The sequence below is a fragment of the Liolophura sinensis genome, chromosome 3 (assembly GCF_032854445.1).
Source record: "Liolophura sinensis isolate JHLJ2023 chromosome 3, CUHK_Ljap_v2, whole genome shotgun sequence".
Taxonomy (NCBI): Eukaryota; Metazoa; Mollusca; class Polyplacophora; order Chitonida; family Chitonidae; genus Liolophura; species Liolophura sinensis.
In genome coordinates this window covers 13,579,330-13,589,919 of record NC_088297.1, presented here as the reverse complement: position 1 = coordinate 13,589,919, position 10,590 = coordinate 13,579,330, and the positions used below count along the sequence as shown (strand labels likewise).

Genomic DNA, 10,590 nt, shown 5'->3' with positions numbered 1-10,590 from the left:
TTTGTTACAAACTCGTCTTGCTGCTGGTAAATGCGAAAGTCCATTTACTGCTTCCAGCCGCTGTGTGACATGAATGGCATTAAATTTGGGCTTTGTGAAAGAAAAAATTAATATATTCCCGTGAAGAATTCCCCGTTGTTACCTATGCTCAGAAGTGTCTAAAACTGAAGCAGAATATACCATGACGTACACGTGGAGTTAAACCATAACTATATACATAACTAACCCAATTCAATTTAGATTCCATTTAAACGCAAATGTAAATCTGTATGTCAGTACACAACGTGTTCTAATTGGGCTTGTTATTCTGCCATGATGCAATTGGCGATGGATATTTCACACCACATAGGAAGACCTTTATGGCTCCATACCTCTTAAGCCGGGTTAATTCAGGTATAATTATGACGGTAGATGAACAGCCCGAAAGTGGCTGTGAAAGAACCACTAAATCCGTAACACACTTAGGCACAAAAGCTATGGTCTCCTTTGCCTTTCTCATAGCCAACAGTGCATGGGCGTGGCTTTGGGGTTGAGTTGGGTGGGGGATTGGCTGTGCCTGTCACCAGGTTCAAATTTTCCATCGATATGGGTCAATTTGTATTTTATGTAATATTTTTATTCAATAATTCTTTGCCCCTTGATTTTAAATCGCGCAAATGATCAAAATAAAGAAAGATGAAAGAAGTCTATAAATAACAATAAAAATAGTAAAAAAAGGTGAGAAACAAACAAATAAATTCCCCAACAGTTTTAATGTGAACATAACTGCAAATTTCATCACAGTTTAGTGAAGGCAATATTTATTCACCTTTTTACAGTTGTATTAGGGATAAAATTAATTACAAATCCAGTTATAAGTTTATATGAGTTGATAAAAAAGCGATCAAAGAGTTCTGCTGTAAAAAGGCGCTATTATATAAAAACAACAAAATAAAATTCTTGGTTGAATTATTCTGCTTTTTTCCCCCTTTTTCAAAAATTTTTTTCATCTGTATATTGGCCTAGCTTAAACCATTGTTTACCTTCATCTCATCATGATGACACGCCGCTCATCCGTCATATGACGCATGTCACGTCACGTCATAAGAATTCATTCAAAAACTCAAACTTACGTCAAACACGAACGACTGAGTTCCGTGTCACAGTGACTGCATGGAAGCTCCCCGATTACATGTCACTCGCTCTCAGCAGCCTGACGTCAAACACAGTCATGGCATGGCTCATGCCGAAATCATTACTTTGCTTGCTTGTTTGCTTACTTTGTATACGTGGATGAAACAGCCTGCATTCATGTCTGCGTAAAAATTGACGTCACTAATTTTGTCCAAAGGATTATTATCTAAGAAAGATATTGCTTTTGTTATTTGTGTACAGCTACAGTGATACTGGTAGTCTTGAACCATTGGTTTTTTTAAAAGTTGTACTGCTGTCTTATAATTAAGAAAAATCCTGCATTGTTTTTATAAATGTACAGTTACGCTCATGTTAAGCTCAATAATATGGTATAATTATGTTATATATTAGACTCAATACAAATAAACACCATTTTTACTACTACGTAGTGGTATACAGAAGTAATTGGATGTAGCATGGTGCGATATATATTGATATATTTCAAAAAATTTTTGACGGATATGGTATATAATACAAAAAAAAATGTCGATGAAGCTTTACTGTAAAAACCGTTGGAAATTTTTTGAAACTTCGAACTGTACATGTAATGTATAAGTAGATTTATACGTGCATAGAGCAGTGAATCAGGAACTATGTATGCCAATATATCGCCGTTAAAATAACGTATCTGTTGTACTTATAAAGTCACCTGCGCTCAAGCTAAAGTGCTAAAGTAACAGAATTCAGCAAACCTGGGGTTGCTCAGGAATTACACACTGTCTGGCTGTACACTAGAGTCGCGTGTAACGTGGAAGCACCGACTACGGAATACGAGCACCTGCTCTGTGTCGTAGAGCAACAATCAGAGCGTCTAATTGGTAGATTCAGTCACAGATCCACGAAGACTGACATAATTTTGCTTTTGATTAGGTTTTTTCAACGTTCCAGTTTTCCCGCACTCTCTTAAAAACTCGAATGTTCCACATTTTTCTGAGCCTACAAATCATACACGGTTCAATTTTGTAAAAATGTTAGTGGCAACATCGTTAAGCTGAATATTGAATGTGTCATATTGTTTGATTACAACATTTTTAACATTCAGAATGAGGAACACAACACTTAAAGTATTTAAAAATTTGGCACTAGATAATTTCAGTTTATAACGTTTTCAAAGCATAGTGTGAAGTGTTACATTTTTTTAAACACTGCAGAAAGTGTTATCCTAACGTTATATTACAGTTATATATGACACTTCAGTTTTCAGAGCACATGTTTGTGGAATTTGCTGCGTGTTGCTGATATGAAAACACACAGTCCAACCTCAAATTGCCAAAAGCAGTGAGACACTTGCAGGTACTAATTAAGTCAGTTTCGTTAAACATTTTGTACTTTAGTTGGTCGTCTGCTATAAAGATTTAACCACACTGACATATACAGTATACCATATATATTGACGTATATGCTGTCTATTGTTACGGGCATTTTTCTACCCAAACGATGTCTCCCGTTAGGACATTTTCATAAAAACATCCTTATGGCCAAATTTGGTAATCTTTCTACATTTTTCAATTTATTAACAAATATACGCATATATTACACTCTGTGCAGTGTATTTGGTATGCACGAAACGGAAAAAAAGTGCAATAGCGTTAGTTTACATTGTACCATATAGGCTTGTTACTTACATAATTACGTACATTAATTCTTCTTCAATTTTGTCAGTACAGAATTGCAATTTATTAAAACCACACAGACAATTTTAGAACCCAGCGGCACTATAATCACACACATGTAATCTGGTAAAATAAAAGCCCTATAAACCTTGTACTGTATGGTACCCTTTGTTAAGGCAATTCATAATGCCGTAAAGTTCGTTGGAAGAAGACCCGAATCCAAGACAGTGTCTTCTATGTTGTATATAATCTTGATGTGAATAGATTCTTTTTTGCCCTCATTCGAAATAATTTATTATGATCATGCGGCTTGGACAAGGGCTGTTGTCTAGCAGGGGGTGACGGGGAAGGGGGTGCAAATAGGACAGCGGGAAGAGGTTAATATCCAGACATTTCGTGGACAATATATGGCTTTGCCAGGGTTCCACTGAAAGACAAAAGCACCCCTGCTGCTTGTCCCCGGGTTTATAGCGACTCTAGGATGGTCATTTGGTCAGCCAGTGGTCACTCTGTGTTCTCAGCACGAGCTCGCTGATGGTCAGTCAACCTGATTGCCAGAGCTTTACCGGAAACAATACCGCACGCGCAACTGATCGCCCCGTGTGTCACTGCTTTTGCACGGACCAATCAGAATTCAGCTTTCTGCTACCCACGGTTTCGGCGCAACAATGACCACTTGTTGATCGAGCCTTATAAGTAGGCATGTGGACCTGTCTGAAAAACATCGACTTGGCCTGTCCTCCACTGTACAGCCACATTAATCAGCAAAGAAACTTCGTGGCTCATGAAAAACAGCTTTTGCATTAGAAGCCAAAAGTGCTAAACGCTTGGTGCTTTTTGATACAGAACGTGAACTGAGTGCTAGATATTTGGTAACAAGGGAAGCCCTAACCGCCACTGACAAGTCGATCAAGTGATAATCACAGGAGGTGTGCAAAAGTGCGATTTCTACCTTACACTACGCTGAACGCATCGAGGTGAGAAGTACACAGATTCAAAGTGTTAACATACTTAACCGGACATTCTGTAATTGATTACACTTATATTTATAATACAATGTCTTCAACGGAGATCGGAAACTGTGGTAAAGTTGACGACAACGTCGCAACTGAGTCTCAACACTTACAGACGTACACAGCCCGGCCTCAAGAAACTGCGGTATGCTATGACACTGTCGGTCATTCTTCGCCTCCCAGGCAAGAGAGCAACACGTGGGACACCAACAAAACCTATACATCTTTGAGCAGTCTCAAGCCTTATTACTGTGGATATTCCGCAACGGAAGACAATGGTTCCGCAAACGCCATGTACACCGACGGGTTGCGTGCCAGACCAGAAGCGTCTACCTTGGACGATTCCAACGAAGATGACGGAAGCGAAGTTAGTCCGTCGTCAACCATCGACTCCTACGGGATACCCCAGGATTCCACTTACTCTGCCCCACCTCCCCAGCATCAGAACGGTTACCCACAGTACAGTTATCCGTCTCCACCCCAGGTCAATAGCGCCGCTCCCGTCTTGGAGAGGCATTCCTCACCGCCATCTTATACGACTCTTGAATACGGCCCAGCGGCAGTAAAGATCGAATACAAGTCAACTAACTCTGTACCGGTATCGTCTGCAGCCAGTCACTATTATCAGCCCCAGGGGTACCCGGAAGAAGGGATGGGATATTACTCAGCCCCACCTGCAGCAGCAATTCCTCAGCAGCACCAGGCCCCCGTAGCCCGGAACAGCGAAGGCCGTCAGTATCAAAATAGCGGAGCCTGCGTCTTTCTTTGCAACCGCCAACTTTGGGTTAAATTTCACGCACATACGACAGAAATGATCATTACAAAGCAAGGAAGGTGAGTTACAAATTCTGAAGTTATAATCACAGGTTATATCTAATATTAAATGTTAAAATCCGAAGCATTGTTCTTAAGCATACACATGAGGACGCCGTTTATCAACCAAGGCAAAATTCATTTGCTTTTGTTCCGTGTGTCAAGAGATTTACATTGGTACTCCGAATGCTAAATGTTGTATTACCCGACCTAGCATTGTTGCAAACAAATTATTGCACCAGACTTATATTAACTAAACATTATTACTTACAAAAGCCGAACTGAAAGTACGTGAAAAAAATAATAATCTGTGTGCCTTTGAAATCTACTTATGTACTAAAATATACTTGGTTTAAGTGGAATTTCACCTTCTCGCTAACTTTTAATGTCGATATTTTCCTAAGAAATGTTTGGTTTGTCTAGTTTCTAAACCACTTTGAAGTCTAAGTATGAGTTCTAATATGTAGAAATTATCATTCCGTGTCTTGTTTCACAATATACATTTAACCCCAGTTTTGCGGGGAACAAGATCAGTACTGGACTTCTGAGCAATTACCATAACATTTGATTTAAGTTTTCACTATAAACAACTGGCGGTTTTAATGGTATTCAATCCGATTTAGATGTATTTGATTTGACAACACACGTATTTAAGCATTGGTTAACACTGTTTAAGTTTTAACGATATTTTAACACCTGTACTTGATAATGGTATAAGTAAACATTATGACTGAGGCGGTAAGTTCAAGAGAGAAATATGTTTGCGTTTCAGAAAATTTTTTTTTATATTTTGAATCTAAAATATTTTCAGGGAAATAATGACTGACGTGGTGAAAAACAGATTAAGAAGATAAGAAATACCAATGAATACGAATACCAAGAAACTTACATAAACACTAAGTAACATTAAAACAAATGGCTTGTTGTCGCATTTGTACATTATCGCTTATTTGTATACGCAAGAAATACCCAGGAAAACATCCTATAATAAAAAAGACATCGGAAAGAAACGAGAAAATATTCACCGTATTTATTTCCAGCAATAACTGTGTATTTTAAAACTGGCATTTTTTTTTCTTCAGGCTTTTTCAACCGTAAACAATGGCAAACCCAGGAAATGGAAAATAGCATAAAACAAATATGAAAAATGACTTCTCTTAGGAATCCAGAACTATATGCGAAATCAGAAATGATTTTCCGCGGCAGAAAATATAAAAACACAATGTTGTAAATAATAAATTCTAAGCGCGGAATAATTTATTTACTGATTATGCGTTCTCGTGGGTAAATAAAATGTTTGTTGTTTTTTTTTTTAAATATTTACATGTACATTTTTTCGCCTGTTGGTATTGGTCATTGTGTTGCACTGTTTTCCAAATTTTCTACATTTTTCATGTTTTCCAGGCGAATGTTTCCCACTCTGCAGTTCAGTCTCAGTGGACTAAACCCCCAGAAGCAGTATAATGTATTTGTTGACATGGTTCTGGCAGATCCTAACCACTGGAAATTCCAGGGTGGCAAATGGGTCCCATGTGGACAAGCTGAACAACTCCCTCGAAGTGAGTGCACGTTTATTTTATTATTTGTTCACTTATTTGATGTTTGTTATCGCGGAATTTGAACGAAAATGAAGGCGGTAAATTTATCCGTAGAAGAAAGTTTCACTTTGATCTAATTATATTATTGAACATATATCGATTTATCCGTGTTTTAGAGGTTTCATTTGTTTTCAGTTAGAATATATACTCATTCAAAATATTTATTTGATGGAAATTATGGGGCTCACGGGTGACGAAAATACTAATACACTTATAACACAAATCATTCACCGCTGGAAAACGGGAATGTGATAAAAGGCATTTAAACCCACAGTTTAGCCATCTTTCTCTCTTTGGCCATTCCATGAATAGCAATAGGTGATCATTTAAAGATACATTTAATACCTGAAATCAGGGTGAATGGTGAAAGAAAAAGTTTCGGTATTATTTTGCACTTTTACAACATATATATTTTTGCAAGTAGTCATTAAAACCTAAAAGTCAAACTAATTGTTTAACTCTGCTGCTGACATCAGAGCTATCTTTTAATTTGTATTTAATGTGTCGTATTCTCTTTCACTAAACATTTAGTGTCCCATTTCGGTGTGCCCCAGTTACTATTTAATCGTAACAATCGATCAAATAGTCTTTAAAATACACTCTTATGTGGGCGTAATAAAGTAATTACACACTTGCAATGATTGCCGTTTTATTATTGCCATAAGGCTGATTTGTGGGGACAGCTGTAAATTTCGGTAGATCAAAAGATGAGAGGCAAATGAAGCATCAGTGCTTTCTGACCGTTAAAGCCCGCTATCATTTTCCTATACATCCTAACGATTATGCAATAGCTTAGGCAGACCGCAAGGTGCACATCTCAGCTCGCTACTATATAACATAAATAACGGAATGGGGATGCACAGTCCACCGTCTCGTTTTCCACGCTGTTATCCTGCTGCAGACCCTTCCTGCTCAATCAGTACCTGTAATTAGTCTTTGTCGGCGTACAATCGAGCCGTCGGTCAACAGGTAGCTAGGCAGGTGTGCAGGGATACCTGAGCGCTCGCTCGTTTAGCGATGATCAGTCGTTATCTACCGTCTCTTACAGACTCATTAGCACCTCTCTAAGCATTATCTTTCTGTCTGCTCCCCGGAGCTTCTCGCTTAGTAGGCGATGAAAATATTATCACGGACAAAGCAAACTGTTGGCTAATGTGTTGATTGATCCACCATATGTATCCGGGCACCTGCAGGTTCTGTCATTATAAACGCACGTGGATCATTGTACGGATTTTGGTAAATGTGACATATTAAGCTTAGCACTCTGACATCAATTCTAAATTCCATTTATCTATTTTTTGCACGAGAAATTTAAATTTCGAAAAAATTTAAAGAGTTTTTTTTTCTTTTTACAGAATTCTATGTTAATGCTAATCAATAACTTACTTCAGAATTAAATATTTTGTTATTCTTTCGTTGTTATCGAGTTTAGGCCTTCTGTAAAACGCATTCTATCACATGTATCTCCCTTGACCTCTAAATGCCAGTCCAGATCCCCTTTTCTCGACTCGGTCACCCCACATGCTGTTTTCTATTCATCAAACAGTAATTACACACTTGAGTTTTTCACAAATTTCTAAACTGCCACTTTGACGCACAAAGGCTACATGTACAGATTAAGATGACTGGTACATGGAACCCTAGCAGGGGTTAGAGTCCCACAAGACCCCTTGCCGCTGAGATCTTATTGTTCCTTGGCATAATATTTACTAAAGCCCACAGAGATTTGCGTCAATTACCTTGTTTGTAACACTCATGCTAAATTCCCTCACCCAAAAACATTATGCACTCTAGAGGGGAAAATGCAAAGGTGGGGCAATCGCGATGTCGAATACGCATTTTCCACCCAATTGGCACCACTTGTATACCTTCTACTATGGCAGCCACGCTGGCCACTTGTTTGGGAATAAATTGCAATTTGTGATAAACGATTCAAAATTCTTACAGAGTGAAGTCAAAAAAGATCCCATCCTTAATTATTCGTGATTGACATACGTCCACAATCAATCACAAATGACATGACTGATAATGCTTTCTGCTCAATTTCCCTAGTCTTGACATCAGAAATTATATCAAATGACGTCATTAAGAACGTGCCGTGTATTAAAATACATGTTATTTTAATTATTCTTATCAAATTCCGCTATATTTTTGCCATTCATGACACCAGGGCTATAAATACACCTTCATTTCCTTATACATTTGTATGTGGGAGAAAGTAGAGAAAATATATAAAGACATTTTATTTTCTCCGTATGTGTAATACAACATCAAGTTCCTTTCTCTTTCTTTGTAGCTGGCAGAGTTTATCTACACCCTGATTCTCCGAACACCGGAGCACACTGGATGAAACAAGACATTGTTTTTGGGAAACTAAAATTGACAAACAACAAAAACAATGATCAAGGACATGTAAGTTATTTATTTTGTTTTCTTTTTTATTTATTCCTGTTTTTTAGTATTCAAATTAAAGGGTTTTTTTTGATGTGTAAAGAGAACGTGCAAATCAAAAATCTATAATGTAATTATATTATAGAATACAACACTTTCAACTATATTATCATGTAATTACACAAATCAATGATAGACTATGTGTTTTTATTGGGGAAAAAAGTGCTTAATTCTTTAAAACAAGAAGACTGTACATAGCTATGATTGTGTCTTAAATATTTTAAATTGTTTACTTACACTTTTTACATTGTTAATATTTCAGATCGTTTTACACTCGATGCACAAATACCAGCCTCGAATTCACGTGATCGAAGTCGGCACGAGCTCTCCAGGCGACCAGAAAAATCTGCAGACTCATAGCTTTCCCGAGACCCAGTTCATCGCCGTGACAGCCTATCAGAACACAGACGTGAGTAATCTCGTACTTCTCCATCGGTTGTAACTAGCAATATTGGCAATATTACATGTATTATCCATTTAAGTTCTGGAGTCAGTTTCACATTTCAAAAATGTCAAAATTTAAAACGTAGTCATAATGCTTAGTTTCTGTTTTATGAAGTTGACATTTTCACAAAGTCGTCTTGATATAATACTGTTGTGTGGTGGTTAAAATTTTAATTTACTAGGCTTGGAAATAAGCTCTAAAATCATGTTTCAAATTTTAACTAAAGTCAAAACTGGCTTTGTGGAATCAATCCCAGGATTTTTCAACAATACGCTTCCAAGCTTCAGAGCTAGTTTCTGTATATGGGTGACACATCCACATCCTGTTGTTGTTCTTGACTTATAACCGCTTTGCTTCATTACGATATTTTTACTTTATTTTAGATCACCCAGTTGAAAATCGACCATAACCCGTTCGCTAAAGGTTTTCGTGACAGCTACGACAGGTAGGTTTTACGATCACATTCCTCATCGTTGCGCTTCAGAAATATCTTCTGGAATCAGCGATTGTATATCCTCTGGAATCAGTGACTGTATATCCTCTGGAATCAGTGACTGTATATCCTCTGGAATCAGCGACTGTATATCCTCTGGAATCAGTGACTGTATATCCTCTGGAATCAGTGACTGTATATCCTCTGGAATCAGCGACTGTATACCCTCTGGAATCGGTGACTGTCTATATTAAATGACATCGTCATTTATCTCAGGGTGTTATGTCTTCCAGTAGCTGGGACATACGATGCGCGAGTTCAAACCCTGCCTTGTACAGGGAATTTCAAGATTCACACATTCTAAATGCTTATGGGGCAATGAGAGTAAGCGGTGGCCGTTTGTAAAATGTGATGTTTGCTGAAGATTATTTGTCCTCCACGAATACGGTGTGCACATCTGTACGTCACATGTTGGAAAGTTTGCCACTAGCTTGCCAAAGATCGGGTTTGGGCCGGGCTTTAGGGTCTCCTTCACACATTAAACTTACCCCCACCACATTTATTTATTTATTCATTTATTTATATGACACTGTATTATTCGATGTTTGATTTGTATATTTCAGGTCTGAAGGCATGCCTAGTGACATGATGTACCCACAGATGAACACTATGTAACCCGTGGGACTTAACGCCAACAACATGACCCACCCCCACATGGACATGCACAAACAACAGTTCAGGCCATACGGAATGCCGCAAACTTCCGGATTTCTTCAGTACAACAGAAGCAACGATGTTGGTATCCCGGACGGCTAATCAAAACGGACATTTGGAAATCAAGCCTTCTACCATAAAGCGGAGCAATGTACGAGCCAAATGGTTACATGGACAAGGCCATGCCGGATTATGGTTCTCGGTATAAGCCCGTCTCTCCGGAAATGCCGGATACAGCCGAAGTGTGAGACTGGTCCGCAGAAAGTGATGGCAGCGAAGGGTTCGGGCAATGAGGCAGAAATCAGCGGACATGGTTACGGAGATGATAATATTGGCG

At 38.3% G+C, this 10,590-nt stretch overlaps 1 protein-coding gene across 1 annotated transcript; it reads left to right on the top strand.

Annotated features, from left to right (window-relative positions):
• Positions 1–3,842: 3,842 nt before the first annotated feature.
• Positions 3,843–10,214, top strand: LOC135463385 (T-box brain protein 1-like). The gene is made up of 6 exons (XM_064740644.1): positions 3,843–4,633; positions 6,017–6,171; positions 8,507–8,622; positions 8,924–9,070; positions 9,490–9,551; positions 10,163–10,214. The coding sequence occupies exons 1-6, from the start codon at positions 3,843–3,845 to the stop codon at positions 10,212–10,214; spliced, it is 1,323 nt and encodes a 440-aa protein (XP_064596714.1).
• The last annotated feature ends 376 nt before the right edge of the window (positions 10,215–10,590 follow it).

What these genes read in the sequence shown, in the direction of transcription:
- LOC135463385 (XM_064740644.1), top strand. Translation starts at nt 3,843, where the DNA reads ATGTCTTCAACGGAGATCGGAAACTGTGGTAAAGTTGACGACAACGTC. An exon ending in ATCATTACAAAGCAAGGAAG is followed by an intron (nt 4,634 to 6,016) that starts GTGAGTTACAAA and finishes CATGTTTTCCAG; the next exon opens with GCGAATGTTTCCCACTCTGC. An exon ending in CAGCCTATCAGAACACAGAC is followed by an intron (nt 9,071 to 9,489) that starts GTGAGTAATCTC and finishes ACTTTATTTTAG; the next exon opens with ATCACCCAGTTGAAAATCGA.